We start from the raw sequence: 17,285 nt of genomic DNA, 5'->3' as shown, positions 1-17,285 counted from the left end.
AGTAAAGCTTGTGTGCATCAAAAACCGTGCTGGGACTATTTTTGGAAATCATCCTGCTTGCCTTTCTATGCGTTTTTAATTTTTTAAAAATCAAAGGAGGAAAAAAAATGAAAGCAATGAAGAAATGCAAAAAAAAAAAATTAAACATATACCTTATTATATAAAAAGAACCCCCCCCCCACAGTCACAATGAGCAATTCTATATCATTTGTTGCATTTTCTTATTTTTAATTTTTGTCAAAAGAAAAATAAAAGATGTTGCCTAATTGGAAACGTGACTTTCTATTATTAAAATTGTGGGAGTCCATTTTAATGTGTTTATCTCGCTGCTAGTCTATAATTTATATTTCAGCGTGGAAATTTGTTTGTATGCCTGTGACAGGTTAATGCAGTTTAAACATGCATTTTTCTTTCGTTGGTTGAATAGTTAAATCGTTACTCAAAGGATTTTAAGTTTCAATTTCAACCATGAGAGGATTCTTTGCTGTTTCAAGGTTAGAAATGTTTCTGGTTCGAAATGCTATTAATTAATGGCTACGTAGTGGATCTATTTAGGGAATTGGTACCGACTCCGGATTACAGTGGAACTGTTAAATGAGAAAACTTTTTTTTTGATGCAGACTTGGGGATATTTTAAATTCGGTCTGAGAGCGGCGGACAGAAATGAAATGTAATTCCAGCCCGCTTAACTAACAATCGTAATTATGAATCGAAAGACAGATCAGGTATTAGCATTTTTTTTTCCTTAAAAAAAAAGTTTCGCGGACTCCGCCGGACACCCAGCTGGCGGAGGACCAGCGGGCGGGGAGGGGGGGTGGGGGGGCGCGAAGCCGGCAGGCTGCCCAGAAGTTACGATCGGGGAGTTTTCTCTTTATTAAAATTACCTGGCTCACCAGCAGAGGCAAGAAAGCGAAGACAAGATAATTTCTTAGGCTGTTAAAAATGACTTAGCCCGGTGGGCCCCGCGTTCCGAGGGGGTGTCCTGCGGGCCGGGGCGGGTCCCGCCGCCCCCGCGGGCTCCGGTGCGTCAGGGGCGCGTCAGGCGGGGCGGGCTCCGCGCGGGCGGCGGCGGCGGCGCCGGGCGGCGGGCGGCGCGCACCGGGCCTCCTGCTTCTCGCTCCGAGGCTGCGGGACGGACGCTCCCGAGAACTCTCTCGCCCGCGGCCGGCCGCGCTCGGACGGCGCTTGCCGGCGGCCCGGCGGTGCCAGCATGTCGGCCGCCGTGGCGTGCCTGGACTACTTCGCCGCTGAGTGCTTGGTGTCCATGTCCGCGGGCGCCGTGGTTCACCGCCGCCCGCCGGACCCCGAGGGCGCGGGCGGAGCCGCAGGCTCGGAGGTGGGTGCGGCGCCGCCGGAGTCCGCTCTGCCGGGTCCGGGGCCACCGGGACCCGCGTCGGTCCCCCCGCTCCCCCAGGTCCCCGCCCCCAGCCCCGGCGCGGGCGGCGCCGCGCCCCACCTGCTGGCTGCAAGCGTCTTGGCTGACTTGCGCGGCGGCTCTGGGGAGGGCTTCGGGGAGAACTCGGGGGAAGCTCTGCGCGCCTCGTCCGGCTCCTGCGACCCGACCCGGTGCTCCGGCCCGACCCTGGGCTCAGAGCCGACCCCGGCCTCCAGCGCGGCCGAGGTCTCCGGACCCGCGCACTCCTCCGGCGCGCTCGCGGTCCCAGGCGCTCCTGCCGTCTCCGGAGCGCCTGCCGCCCCCGGGGCGGTCCCCGGCGTGGCCCCTGGGGCGGGCCCCGCCCCCGCCACAGGTCCAGTCCCTCGTCGGAGGCCGGTTACACCTGCAGCGAAGCGCCATCGCTGCCCCTTTCCGGGCTGCAACAAAGCCTATTACAAGTCGTCGCATCTGAAGTCCCACCAGCGCACCCACACGGGTGAGCGCCCTTTCTCCTGCGACTGGCTCGACTGCGACAAGAAGTTCACGCGCTCCGACGAGCTGGCCCGCCACTACAGGACGCACACGGGCGAGAAGCGCTTCTCCTGCCCCCTCTGTCCCAAGCAGTTCTCCCGGAGTGACCATCTGACCAAGCATGCTCGCCGCCACCCAGCCTATCATCCTGACATGATCGAGTACCGCGGGCGTCGTCGCACTCCCCGAGTCGACCCCCAACCCACCAGCCTGGTGGACAGCTCCGCCTCCATCCCCGGCCAGGAGCCCAGCCTCACCACCTGCCTGTCTGACAGTCATTGCTGTTAGTCATCCCCACAAGGACGATCGCCCAGACCGTTGTCCCTGCCTTTTCCTTGCCCAACCCTCTCTCCCAGAGTCATTAGACCAAGGCACAGACTGGTTCCTCTGCTCGGAGGATGGGTCCAGGGAGGCACGTTGGACCCTGGGGAGGGACTGGGGGCCCGAAAATAGCAGGAATTCTTACAACACGTATATCAACCTAAAGGGGAGAGGGTTGCCTCAAGACAGCCCCCAGGAACTGGTGAAAAAGGGATGAACCCCCGTACTCTCCAGAGTCCTGAAGATTCTCCCCTGGAACCAGAGATGTGAAACTGGAATTCTCAGGTGCCTGAGGAGCTCCCAGTCTCAAAGGACTCTAGTGTCTTATCCACCCGCCAGGGCGGACCTTGGAGAGGGTTTCAGGGGTGGCAGTCTTGGAAATGTCCAGGACTGGAATGGTGAGAGGCCTTTGGAAACAGAAATGATTTCTATTTCTGTAAATAGCAATGTTTACTAATTTATTTTTAGTATCTTTTAAACAGGGATCCCAGGTTGATGGGAGGTTGATGTCCTCCACTCCCCAATTGCCCCAGCTACCTCTGGTAGGAGAGGCCATGTAAGAGTCCATGTGAATGTATGGCTGGGAGATGCTTCTTGGTGTCTGGGGAGTGTTGCGAGTCTGTTTGCAGGTCCTGTTGCATGGTGTGGAACCCTGCACTTGCGCCGTAGCCTTTCTTCTCATTTGGATTCCTACTTGGGGAGGGCAACTTCCTGGCTCACTCTCACAGTGAGATTGGTTGAGAATTTTGGAAACAACCATGAAAGTACCAGAAATAAGAGAGTGGTCCAGGCCAGTTCCCCTTTTAGCCAGAGGGCACACCCAAGTGACTTTGGGTGAGATAGGTCCAAAACAAGACCTTTCAGGATCATTGTTAATATTCAGGGAAATAGGGGCGTGTGGTTCCAGCTGCCCAGTCCAAGTAATCTCAGGTGTGGTAGATTCTGTTCATTTCTTAGTGGCTAACAAGGGGTTTATTTCCCTTGGGATCTGTGCATTTTTGTTTTTGCAGTAAATGAGTTGACGGTTTGGGGAGGGGAAGATGAGAGTGGCTTTCTCCAAAGATCTGGCTGCCCTGGACTTGGACTTGGGGAAGGAACAGTAAGGTGAAAATTGTTATCAAATAGGAGGACCCTTCTCCCTTGACCTTGAAGTCCCTCCAAGTTATACCCTCAGGACCCTTCTGCCCCAATGCAGGAATCAAGCATCAGCAGTATTTATTTTTTCTATATGTGTCTCTGCTGCTATGAACAAAGTTGTCGGTCACTCTGCCTATGTACGTGTGAATGTGTGTACATGTGACCTTTTTACTAGAGATGGGGCTGAAAGGAATTTCCTGCTCTGGTAAGGCCCCGGCGCCCCCCTCCTGAATATCTTGTGGAGGGTGCCATAATCTCAAAGGACCATAACAGGCATGTAGTTAAACAAACCGCTTTCCCCTGTTTTGCAGATGAAGACACTGAAGCCTAGATAAGTTCAAAGTCTCATGCTGAGTTGCTGGCAAAAGCCATGAATAGAATTTAGGTATCTGGCCTTCTAAGTGGCTCTTTCCCTCAGGCTTGGTTACCCCACCTCATCTCTCTCTGGGCCCTTAATCAAAGGACACCACTCTCCCTTCCTACTACCAGTATTCCCTCCCTTCCCATTCCCTGTCACTTCTAGGTTGCTTCAAATGTCCAGTCCCTGCTGAACACTATGCCTGTTGTGCTTAGCTTAAAAGCCCCTTTCTTAGCCGGTTGAGTCCATTCCCTCCTTCACACCATGTGGATTTAGAGTGGGAATGTCTCTTTGGCATTTGGGGAGAGATTTTATCTTTTGACCTGGTGGATTAATTTTCACTGCCAATTCTATTCTTCCTCTGGTCCTGGGCATTCTGTTTTCCTTGAGAGAGTGAGTGATGCAAAGTTGACATTGGGTCTCTACTAAGTGAGGGAAATGTCCATAAGAAGGACCCAAACTGTATGCCCTGTGACTTTGAAGAAGTCAGTGTTTCCTGGTGCAGACTAAACAGGGAGGGTGGGGCCCTCTTTGAGCTACATGTGGGAAGAGGAGGCCCCCAGTTGTGGAGGTGGGTTTTGGTTGGGGGAAGAGTCCTCCCTTTGCTCTGTTTGTCTCCTCAGCTGAGACTGGATAGGAAGGGCACTCCAGGCCCCCTTGAAGACTGTCATTTCCCCTTTGTCTCTTTCAGTAGAAGATCTGCCATTGGGTAGGTGAACAATGAAGTTAATAGGAGAAAGACTCCCACTGACTGTTCTGGAATTGGGCTCAAGAAAGCTTGGCTTTTCCAACCACCCTTTGATAAATAACTTTTGATTCTCAAGCTCCCAAGCAGTGTCCTTATTTGGGTTCTTCGACCTTGGGGACTTTGGGGATGGCTTCTGACAATCTAAGTGTGGCATGTCTTCCAATGACCTCTCCTAGGACTTGGGATGGTGGGGAGGGAGACACTCAAAACACTTAGAGTAGCTAGATAATGGAGGCAAGATTTATAGGCTAGTCCTTCTTAGTCTTGGTTATTACTACCCTTTTCACTCCAGCAACCAACAGCTCTTGAAGAGCAGTCATTGATGAAATGTCTTGGAAGGGGCTTCCTAGTTTTATTGGTATTTATTTTGCTTCTTTTTGTTAAACAGATGGAGGTCAATTACTGAATGAGTCTGGGGATTGGTTGGGGTCAGCCTGAACTTCTGGGCCCTTCCCCACCTCTGCCATCCTGAGTTCTGATGTAGGAATGACCTAGTAACAGAATCTACTGATAGGACTTTTTCTGAATTCTGGGTTGGAAGCTGGAATGTGACACGCATTCACACACACACATCTGGGTGTGAGGGAAATGGATCCCCAAGCTCCACTGGGAAGGTGTGAAGAGTACAGGCCTTGCCCCCAACCGTGGGGACAAGAATCTGTCACTTGTTCCTATTTTCCTGTTCTTCTCCAAGTAGGGAACCATACTGGGATACCACTCTTGGCCCCTGTTTCTACCTCTTACTCCCTTCTCCCCAAAGGAAGTCTGTGTTCTCTGATGGAGACACAGGGAAGAGGGTCATTTTACACACACGCGCCCACACACACACACACACACACACGCTCTAAGTTCTTTCTTTTGTACCTCTTTGCCTGCAATGTGTATGCAGTCCATTCAGATCCAGCTTTCACCTAATAAGTACACCTGCTGAGGCCCAGGCCTGCCTTCCAGAGGCAGGTCTGAAGAGCACCTCTCTCTGTCTCCACTTTTGGAGCAGCCATGGCCCTTGCAGCTCTCTAGGTAAGTGTTTCCTTTGTATATTCTCCTTTGGGAGGGTAATCCCAACATCAGGAATTGGGAGGGGTGGGGGAGACATACTGTGTTAGAAAGCCCAATTCTGGCCATAGGTACAGCTTCATCAACAAAATACTGATATGTTCATCCTCATTAGTCTGATTCCTATAGCTATTACTCAGTTGTTTGAGAACTTAGCTAGGAAAGGGATATGATTGATTTTCTCCCTTAAGCCCCAACACGTGCAAATATACATTGAGAAGTATCTTGAGAAATAGCACTCTAACTGGAATTAGGGAACCAAAATAAGATGTGCAGAGATGGGACATCTTGTGTGCCAGGGCATAGGGCTTTAGCACTTTAGTGATCTTGGACTCTTCAGTTATTTGGCCTTTTTGAGTCCTAGCAGCATATAGTAACTAGCTTCCATACACAAGCTACCTTTTTAGAGGGACTGGACATATGACTCTGTAAAAGTGGGCTGCACAGGCCATTATGGCTGATCTTGATTCACATAGATATAGTTGAGACAGGCTTTCTGCAGAAGGAAAAAGCACTATTGAGTGGAACAATTTGTGCCTTTGTTGTCAGCCATGATTGTAGATAAGGACTTTAAGGTAGAATGGCATAAGTTCCATGTGAACTTCAAAATGTAAGTTTAGGAGATTCTAGTCCTTAAACTGTGCTGGGGATTAGCAGGTGGCACTAGATCAATTGCACCCAATTTGGTTCCCTTTTGTCTTGATTTGAATTGCATCCAGAGAAAGGTCTATGGGAGGGGTCAAGGTCTTTCTTTCATGAGGGGTATCTATAGGCACCTTCTATTTATGTCCCAAGCTGGTGCCAGATATGTTGACTATATAAGCCCTGACGGTGAAATTTCAGGGACTCAGTCTGTGTTCAATCACAGAGTAATGGTGGTTTTTAATCATGAAAATAAAAAGAGGATGCAAATGTTTGTGATATATGGGTTTGGGGTAGAGAGAAGCAATGCCATTATAACCCCAAAGAATAGGAAGCGTATTTTGAAAGGGTATGCCTGGGTTCTTCTTTCCCTAGGAGTCAAGTTTTCTGAGGAAATAAAGTAGGAATCATATTTGTTTCAAATATATATTTAGATCTTGAAGTCAAAATGGAAGCAGTGGGAGGGTGAAAAATGAATAAAGACAGGTCAGTTGAACTGGAGGAAGGGAAGGATTTCTTTAGGAGAAAGGTTGTGTTCTGAGAGGATAGAATTGACAATACAAATGGAAAATAAAAAATATCAGAAGCCCACCAATATTAAAGATGAGACTATGAAAGAGAGTGGTAGTTTAGTCATTACTAGGTTAGAGGATGTGATTGGAACCCAATGAGATATAATAGAAGAATGCAAGCTCTCAGAGAGAAAACAAAAATGCCTACTTCTGCAAGGGATCTCAGATCCAAGAGAATAATGAGAGGTACCTACCTGAATCTGTAGGTAAACCATTAGAAAATCACCCTTTTAACACTGAGATAGGTTGGATACAGAATATGGAGACACTATTTTCAACATTTTTGTTTAGTCTCGGCTGTCTCACCACTGAATGGAATAGGAATACAAATATGGCTTGGAGAATGTACAGAGTTAGGTCTCAAGGGAAAGCATAGGATGGATGAAACACATGTAATATATCAAAGTAGTTAAGTTAATAGAAATCAGGAAGACATAAGCATGATCATCTCATTTGGTTCCAAAGTAAGTATTTGTTAAAACTTATCAATTTGAGTTTTAATTTGTGATTTAATTCGAAAAAACCTTGGCAAACTAGTAACAAAGAAGATAGTTTCTTAAATTGATAAAGAGTATACATCAAAAGCCTCCAGTAAACATCAAACTTAACGTTGAAAGATTGCAGGAATTCTTATGGACTCTATAGTAAAATAGACAGTCTTAAAAAACTCCAGGCAGCTAATCACATGAAAATACAACAAAAATATAACCAAAAACTCATGCATTGGAAAATGTGAATGCAGACTTCTACATGACTAAGATAACAGGAGCAATTACAAAATTTGTATCTGAATGAAAACCAAAAGCACTACATAGCAAAGCTTTTGTGATGCAAGAAAACAACTGGGGGAAGAAATGCAATTTATAGCCTTAAGTTGTTTATTTAAAAAAATTTGAATATTTATTTATTTTTGAGAGAGAGAGCGCTAGCAGGGGAGGGGCAAAGAGAGAGGAAGACAAAGTCCAAAGCAGACTCCAGGCTCTGAAATGTTATAATTTTAAAATTCTGCTCATGTGTTACTATGATTTTGCATCTTTTTTTTATTCCTGATAACTTTTTTTGTGGCTTCTCTCTTTTTTCTCAGTCATATTTTTTAAATCTATTTTTATTAGTTTTTTTTTTTTTAAGTACGCTACTCAATTTTTTGAGACCCAGCGTGGGACTCAAACTCATGAGCCATGAGATAGATCATGACCTGAGCCGAAGTCAGATGCTCAACTGACTGAGCCACCCAGGCACCCCTTAAATTGTTTATTAAAACAAAAACAAAAACAAAAACAAAAAAAAAGGATTGAAAGTGAATGAACTGAGCTTTCATCTCCAAAAAAAAGGAAAACAAATCCAAAGAAAGTAGAAAAAGACATTACCACAGATCATGCATTCTCAATGGGAAAGATCACTGCCCCCAAGGTAGCAAAAATTGGTTCTTGAGAGGTCAAAATACGCTTACTATTACAATTCAGTGTGGCCTTTCAAAAGGTCATACAACATAAACAGATATATGTTATATGGGTGGTTTAGGATTTGGGGAGGAGGTGATGATTACAGAAAAAATGTTTTGAAAGCCTCCTAGAAGGGTCATAATGAAAAAAGGTTGAAAGACACTGCCATACATAAAAGCAGAACTTAGTGAAACAGAAGAAAAAATTGAGTAGAGTACTTAAAAAAAAAACTAATAAAACCGGATTTAAGAAATATGATTGAGAAAAAAAGAGAGAAGCCACAAAAAAAGTTACCAGGAATAAAAAAAAGATGTAAAACCATAGTAACACGAGCAGAATTTTAAAATTATAACAGAATAATACAAACAACTTTGTATCGATAGAGTTGAAAATTATGGGTAATGTTATAGGAAAACAGAAAATTTTAAGATAGTCTAAGAAAATGTAGAAAATCTGAAATTAAAATGGCAATCAGAGTTGTGTTCCCTAAAATGGCATTAGGTCTAGGTGGTTATATAGGCAAATTCTTTAAATGTTTAAGAAACAAATAATTTCCATTTTTTAAAATTGTTACATATCATAGAAAGAGATAGAAAATTATCTAATTTACTTTATGTTATATAATTAAGCTAACTGTAGTACCAAAACAAGACAAATAAAAGACAAAAAACAACAAAAACAACAAAAAACTTTTATCTATAAAGATGGGTGCAAAAATCCTGAGTAAAATATTAGAAATTCTAACTCAGTAGTGAATGAAAAAATACTGCATTACGATCATTGAAATTTATTGAAAACTGCGATATTAATTCAATAGTAGAGATTTGTCAGTGTAATTCGCTTCACTAATTGAAAAAAGGAGAAAAATCAATGCCTTTCTTATATGCCAGCAATCATCGATCAGAAAATGTAATAGACGAAGTGATATCGTATACAGTAGCAATTAATAACAGAGAGCCTTTATAGGCAAGACTATAAAACTTTTACTGAATGACATAAAAGAAAATATAGCTAAGTGGAGATAAATAATGTATCTGTGGTGGTAAAACTCAATACTATGAAGATGTCAGTCTTTTCCTCAAGTGTATATACTTAATGCAACTCCAATCAACCCCCCCCCCAAAAAAAAGGATTTTAAATGAAACTTTTTCAAGGAGATATTACAGTAGATTGTGGGGAGAAAGGAAGAATAATTGCTTTACAGATATCAAAATATTACAAAGCTGTGGTCATTAAACAGTGTGGTATAGTGCAGGAATAAGACAAATGGAATTGCATGAAGAACTCAGAAATCGATCTGTGAATATAGAAGAATTTGGTATATAAGAGAAATGCCATTTCACATTAGTGGAGAAGAGACAGATTAGTCTCAAGACATTAGTCTCAAATGCTATTGAGATAGTTGGCTCTTCGTGACAAAACAAAATAACAAAACACAACATTATTTTCTGTCTCAGATCTTTCAGAAAAATAAATTTCAGATGGTAAAGACCTAAACATTTTTAAGCAATAAAAAGTTATTAGCAAGAAAAAAAAAAACCTGGAAAGTATCATATTGGTTGAGGAAGCCTTTCTTATTAGGACGCAAAATTTTTTTAAATAAAAAAAAAAAAGACTTAACTGCTTCAGAATTCTAAGACATTTTATATCTGAAAGTCTACGCAAAGTTAAATATTAAGCTACACTCTGAAAAAAAATTAACAGGCACAGGATTAATATCAGAATATATAAAGGACCAAAAACGTGAGCGATAAGGACCCAAAAAAGTAGTCAAAGGATAGTAAGCAATTTAACGAAAGAACCAGGACTGAGAGATAGTCAGTGGGTCTTTAGCCTTATGTATATAATGCCTTTGCTCTTTAAAAATTTTTTGTTTATATATATTTATTTTCAGAGAGAGAACACAAGCAGGGAGGGGCAGAGACAGAGGGAGAGAAAAAGAATCCCAAGCAGGCTCCACACTGTCAGCACAGAACTCGACACAGGGCTCCATCTCACGAACCCACGAGATCATGACCTGAGCTGAGATGGAAGAGTCAGATGCTTAAGTGACTGAGCCACCCAGGTGCCCCACTTTTGCTTTTTAAAAAGGAGAATATCTTCGCATATTACTTGCATAAGTTAAAACATTAAAAAAATATATTTTCAACGTTTATTTATTTTTGGGACAGAGAGAGACAGAGCATGAATGGGGGAGGGTCAGAGAGAGAGGGAGACACAGAATCGGAAACAGGCTCCAGGCTCTGAGCCATCAGCCCAGAGCCCGACGCGGGGCTCGAACTCACGGGCCGCGAGATCGTGACCTGGCTGAAGTCGGACGCTTAACCGACTGCGCCACCCAGGCGCCCCTAAAAAATATATTTTCTAGGAGGGGAAAATACTATTGGTTAGAAAAGAAAAGCAGATGATAGGGTAGGAAATGATACACCAGACAAATGCTAATAAAAGTAAGCAGGTGTGACAAAATATCAGAGTCAAAACAAAAATCAAAGTACAAAACATTAGTGGGGCAAAGATAGATTATTTTCTATGGAGAGAAAGTATAGTGCACTAAGAATGTGATGCAATCAAGAACCATTTGGGCCATATGTTAGGGGGGTCAGCTCAGAAGCTCTAGTGCCCATCCCAGGACTTGGACAGGGTCTCCCTGGCCGCCTCCCCCATCCCTCAGTAGGAATTCGGACACTCATTCCCGTTTTCTAAGCTCATTGCCAGGAGAGGGGGGCAATGCCAACAAAGGTTAAATCACACAGGAACCAAGCCCCCAAATTCCCTCAAGAAAATCCCCCTCCAACGCCAAAGCACTTCTTTCCTTTCTCCTCCTTCAGAATACTCTTTGTCCCTCTATTTTCCACAATAGCTTGTGATGATCCAGAGCTTGACCTAGAATTCTAGTTCCCCTTTCAAAATATTCTAGTTTAGTAAAGGGGAAGAAAATAAAAACAATATAAAAATGTGCCAACACTTACAGATGGTAGCTAACTGTATCTACAGCTAACTGCACCTTATTAACAAGCTCCCACTTCTGTTAATGATAGAGGAAAAATTGAAATGTGTCACACTCTCTCAGGGCTGCCTCCTTCCAAGGGCTTTATCCCTCCTTCCTACCCTGGTTTCTGAATGCTGGGAGCTTATGTGTTTCTCTGAGGGCAGAAAGGGAGGCGGTCTCAGAGCTGTATGCTGTGCTGTTCTCTGGTCCTCACTCATTTTCCATGATGTGTGGCTGTTCTGGGGATCCCTAGGCATATAGTGCTTGTGCCCAATGGGTTGCAACAGGTCCTGTCTGGTTCTTTTGGTTGCCTTTCTTATACTCACTGCTGGAGCCTGTGTTCCTGCTATAGCCTCTCATTGTGAGGTCTCTGTAGAATGAGACTTTCTCATCCCAAATACAGACCTCATCTGGACCTTGGGTTCTCTCAGCATTTCTGGACCCTCTTACCAAGGCATGAAAAACATTCTGGTTCCCCTCTATACCATACCAAGGCAACAGGGAACTGGAATGCAGACACAAGTCCATCTGCCTAGACACCTCTCAGCCATTTGGAATTACTTCTTGAATGGCACTTTGTTGCCACAACACCATGCTGAACATGGAATGGAAGTGAAGGACCAGCCCAGAAATTTCAGATTCTACTCAACTTATCTGGGTTTCCTGATGTTGTGTCCATCTTCCCCATTCTGGGCGAAGGCCTAAGGAATAAAGGGGCTGATGGATTCTTTCTAAGGGATCTAAGCACGAAGTAAGCCTAGTCTCAACTCTTCTGATCTTCCCTCTATCCTTGGCTCTTCCAACCGAAAGAACGCTTCACTTCCACCCTCAGTAGATGGCAACTTCCCACCATCATACTCCAACTTTACCTATTGATTATAGCAAAGCTTTTTGTCCAGGCCACATGCTTTCCTCTTAATAGTTGAGAATGTTTAAAATTCAGAACTTCCTTTACTTTCCCAACAAAGTTTTTAAGACTATTATTTAGCTATAGGCTTCAAGAGCTGAACTAGAATCATTATTTACCTTTGCATTCCTGCTATACCAATCATGATGTTCTCTGAGGCAAATGGATGCCTCTGGGTAAAAAGAGAAAGGTTACATGGAAGAAAATAAGCGGGGAAAATTACATTAATATTTTTCAAAACGTCTCCCTCACACCAATTTTTAGCCTGGCTAATGATTAAGTTATTACTTCTGAAGGTGGAGCTAAGAACAGGGTTCCCCACCACCACCACCTAATTGGGTCCTAACAGGAGAACATATTTACCGAGTATAAATAAAACAAAGGTAAATTTAGTCAGTCTTCTGCATATCCATAGAATCAGTAAAAACTCAAGGGAAAGGAAGGATTACAGTTATTATTGCTCTGAGCAGAGTATGTATGGCACAAGCAAATGGCAGAGAGGGTATCAGCAGTATCCTGTCACCCTGCTGGTTCCCAAGGAGTTCTAGGTCCACTCATCAGTCAAGAGAGGGAAGGCAACTTGGTCAGTGGGTTCCAGCAGGGGTCAGCAATGGATTGGACTGGAGTGCATCTAGCAGCCCCAAAGGCAGTGCTAGAAGCTTTCCTTCTGGGGCTATGTGTACTTATGGCTTTTCCCTAAAAGAATCAGGCTTTCATGGGCCAAGACTACATTTCAACAAATATTTATTGAGCATTTACAATGTGTCAGGCACTGTTATAGGCACTTAGGATATATATGTGGAAAAAAAAAGATCTGTGCCATATGATTTTATATTCTAGCAGAAGGGATATAGAAAATAAACAAGTAAGTTATATAGTATGTTAGGTAAAAATGCCATAAAGATATGGAATTAATAAAAAGTAGAACAGCCTAAGTATGATCAGGAGTGTTGGGTAGGAGTAGGGATTAGACTGAGGTAATAAATAGGGTGATCTGGGTAGGCTTCATTGTGCAAATAAGATATGAGCAAAGACTTGAAGAAGGTGAGAAAATTAGCCAAGAGATATCTCAGGGGGGAAAGTATCCAGGCAGAGGTTACAGTGAAAGAAATAACTGTAGGGGATGAGATAATAAAAAACAAAAACAAAAAAAACCCAACAACAACAGAAGGGAGACCAACATTGTAGGAGCAGATTATGATCAGAAGAAAGAGAGGATGCCAATCAAATGGACTTTATACACGCTTGTAATGACTCTGGCTTTTTCTCTGGGAGAAATGGAGAGCCACTGAGGATTTTGAGCAGAAGTATATGATCTACCTTGGGTTTAAAGGGATCATTCTGACTGCTATGTTAGAGGGATTTTAAACAAGGAGATATGTTGGGAGACAATGAATTAATCTAGGTAAGAGATGATAGTGGCTTAGAGAAAGTGTTCAGATTCTGACATTAAAAAAATATTTTTAATTTATTTTAAGTAATCTCTTCACTCAACTTTGGGCTCGAACTCACAACCCTGAGATCAGGAGTCACATGCTCTTTCAACTGAGCCAACCAGGTGCCCCAGATTCTGACATTTTTAAAAAGAAAAGCCAATAGACTTTCCTAAAGGATTTGCTATGGGGAGTGAGAGAATGAGAAAGATCAGAGTGACACAGAGTTCTTTGACCTGAGCAGTTGGGTGGATGGAGTTGCCATCAATTGAGATGAGGAAGGCTAGAAATGCAGGCAGGTTTGTAGGGAAAGAACAAGTGCTCAGTTTTGGACATGTTGACTTTGAGTATGTTAAACATCCCAGTGGAAATTTTGAATAAGCAAAGAAATAAGTCTGGAGTTTGAGAGGAAGGTCTGGGCTAGAGATAAAAACTTGCGATTAACAGCATATTTAAAGCTCTCAATCTGCATCAGATCAACAAGAGAGTGAGCATAGAGGGAGAAGAGAAGAAGGGCTAAAACTAATCCCTGGAGCACTCCAACATGAACAACTGAGGGAGCTGAGGAGGAAGCAAAAAAGGAGCCTGAGAAGGTGTGACCAGAGAAGTAGGAAGAAAGCCAAGAGCATGATGTCCTAGAAGCCTAGTAAAGAAAGTGTCCAGAAAGGAAGTGGTCCACTTTTTCAGATGTTCAGGCTATTTTCAAGCAGGATGAGAGCTGGGGAGCTGGCCATGTTGATAAGAGCCGTTGAGGTAGAGTGGTAGGAGTAAATGCCAGACCGCAATAGGTTTAGGAAAAGCAGGAGGAAAGAACCTGGAGACCATGATTATAAGGCACTATTTCGAGACATTTTCCTGCAAATGAGAGCAAAGAAATGGAGTGAACATGATTAGGAAAAATAGGGTCAAGGGAAGTGATTGTTTTTTTTAATGAGGAAAAACAGCCTGTTTATATGCTAAATGAAAATGATCCAAAAGGGAGTTAAAAGTTGCTACTGTAAGACAGAGATGAAGAGCATTGCAGAGTGATATTCTTGAGGAGGCAAGGGCAATGGGATCTAGTGCACAAGTAGAGGGATTAATTTTAGCTAGGAGCATGGATATTTCATCTTTGAAGCAGTTGGAGATTCAGATCTCCTCCCTATTAAATCCTGCTCCCCATTATAATGGTTCCTTAGTTACTCAATTATCACTACAAAGTCTATAGTGGGGCATTTGCTTCCCTGATGAATTTCCAGGTTGGACAGTAAAAGGAAAAGTTCCATCATGAGCTTTGAGGTATTAATTCTGAGTTTGAAATTATATATACCTTTTTCCTTAGATTGTTAATATTTCATCATTTCTCTTCCCAGTGCCATTTTTAAGGATGAGTGGGACATTTTGATCTTCTTTGTAACTAGAATGACTGAGACAGAGTCTTTTAATCCATTTTGGTGACATGTTGGCCATTAGCTATAGTAATGTCCTTGTAACAGGCAATCTTGCCTTGTTGCCCAGGAGGGCCCAAACAGGTATTCAATCCTAGTTAGAAGACCACTGTGATTGTGTTGAGAGTCTGATTCATCCTGATATAGTTCCTGTGGTATAGAGGTAGTTTTTGTTCTGGAGTCCTAGAAAATAGACATACCTTCCCATCTTCCCAAGTATTTGCAAAACACTCTCCTCAGGCAGCCATCAGCTTAATGGGTTTGGGGTCATAGACAACGTCAACAGTGATATTCCCCTGGATTATTTATGAAATTTCCCCTTGCCCCTCACTGTGTGTGTTTTCAGGCTAGTATTAAAGGGTCTCAGCATTCATTCTTTATACTTTGATGGAGACATAAGGCACTTTATTGACTAGGGAGTGGTGGGTCAACCATTCTGTTATTGTCCAGAATACCAAGCTCGGTTTAACGAAAACTGAAAGTTGCTTTTTTCCAGGGTTGTAATTAGGTACTGTCAGTGGCAACATGCACATCTAGAGGTTCAGAGACCACTTTTCTTTTTAAGACTCCATTAAAGTTATAGAGTTATAACTTCTAGAGTTATAGGAAGCAACACCTAACAAGGAGGCCTCAAGGGACAAAAGCCAGTCAGGGAGCCCCAAGATAGAAGACTGATGGGTGACTAAGTAGATAAGCTGTAGTAAGACACTGGTAACTTGACAAGTTTACAAGGCAGTGAGTCGTCTTCTTGGAAAAAGCTACCTTCAGGGGAAAATCCATGTGACAACAGGCATTTAATGCTCCCAAGCGAGAAAAGGCACTGAGATTCTGGAGCTTGGATTATCTGCAAATACCTCTGAATGGGCGCTAGAGAAGGGCATCACTGATACAATCGTGAAAGAAAATTCTGAGGGAGAAGGGAACACCAGGGTAAAGTCTTGCCATTCCACAAAGTGGTACAAGTCAGGCGGATTCAAGCAACTATATAGTTAAGTGTGGGCTTAGAGCGTGCTGCTGAGCATCACAAGTAAATAGAATGCTGCTTGTTCGAGTAGACAGAGATCCAAAGGAAAGCATTGACCATATTAATGGCAGCAAATAATTGTGGTAGGTGTTATATCCGAGCCAAGCTAAATACCCACGCAACAATTTCTATGAGTCATCTGTGGCCAATCTTTTTAAGAAGCCATATAGAAAAATTAAGAGATAAGAGGTAGGAAAATGACCTCTAAGAAAGGCTCTCAGGCATAGCTGATGAATTTTTCTTTAAAGCTACAAGGCACCAGACATTGCCATGTCCTTTAAGGTCCCGGAAAAAAACATGGCACATTCAAATTGGGTCAATAGAAGAGAATTTAATAAAGGTACTATCTTTAAAGGTGTGAGTAGAGGTTGAGAAAGGGATAATTCAGTATTCTGGAGCTAGGAACTTGGGGTGCCATTACCATTTCTAGAGTTGAAGGAGTGAGGAGAGGGACTTACCAGAACCTGAAAAGAGAGAGAGCTGTATGGAGAGTTCACCGGACAGATGCAGTGTTCTTCAGTTAAGGGATAAAGCCAGCTTGTAGAAAGCCGCTAGGTAGGAATCAAGAAAAAATTACCCAGATCGCACTCTCCTCCCTCCCACAGATTTTTTTCTTACTTGCTCCCTATTGGCTAAACTCAACTGGAAGCCAGAGGACAAGATAATATTTTGACTGGGTCAGACTTCTGAGGAAGAAAAGCAGAGAAAGGTAGAGTATATATATGGAGGGATATCTATCAGAAGCTATCTAACAAAATCTCAATAGCTTTGGAGGGCTAGAGGAATACCAGTGGTCTTTTTTTCCCTTTAGATGACAGAACAAAATATCATCTCTCCACTCAAAATATGTCTCAGTGACATTCCCCGGGAAGACCAGTAACTCTCATGTGGTTAGCATGGCTAATAAGATCAATTAAAAAAAAAATCACCTATTACCAATTTACAATTTTAATCTTCTTTTATCCTTACTACAGAGCAAAAGCAATACATTTCCATTGTAGAACATTTAGAAACAAACCAAAAAAAGAAAATAAAGCTGTCTTGTAATCCCACAATTATTAATTGTGATAATCACTGCTAATATTATGGAATATATATTGTAAGTTTCTTGATCATACTTGACATATGTTTTTTAACTTTTTATTTTGACATGATTTTAGACAAGTTGCAATACTTCACAAAATTGCCATCTAGCCTTCACAAGGACCGTCCAAATGTTAACCTTTTCACCACATTTGCTTTGTTCATATCTTTCTCTCTTTTTTATCTCTCTGCACACACACACACACACACACACACACACAATTTATATACACACATACA

At 42.9% G+C, this 17,285-nt stretch overlaps 1 protein-coding gene across 1 annotated transcript; it reads left to right on the top strand.

Annotated features, from left to right (window-relative positions):
• Positions 1-1,210: 1,210 nt before the first annotated feature.
• Positions 1,211-2,194, top strand: KLF14 (KLF transcription factor 14). Its single transcript, XM_047095059.1, has one exon. The coding sequence runs from the start codon at positions 1,211-1,213 to the stop codon at positions 2,192-2,194; it is 984 nt and encodes a 327-aa protein (XP_046951015.1).
• Positions 2,195-17,285: the final 15,091 nt, after the last annotated feature.

The sequence above is a fragment of the Lynx rufus genome, unplaced genomic scaffold (assembly GCF_022079265.1).
Source record: "Lynx rufus isolate CCGP_SWC_20201006 ecotype Redwood Valley unplaced genomic scaffold, mLynRuf1.p SCAF_4, whole genome shotgun sequence".
In the NCBI taxonomy this organism is placed as follows: Eukaryota; Metazoa; Chordata; class Mammalia; order Carnivora; family Felidae; genus Lynx; species Lynx rufus.
The sequence above is the reverse complement of the archived record's forward strand: the minus strand, read 5'-3'. Positions and strand labels throughout refer to the sequence as shown.

Excerpts from the sequence above, each read along its gene's own strand:
- KLF14 (XM_047095059.1), top strand. The coding sequence starts at position 1,211 with ATGTCGGCCGCCGTGGCGTGCCTGGACTACTTCGCCGCTGAGTGCTTG.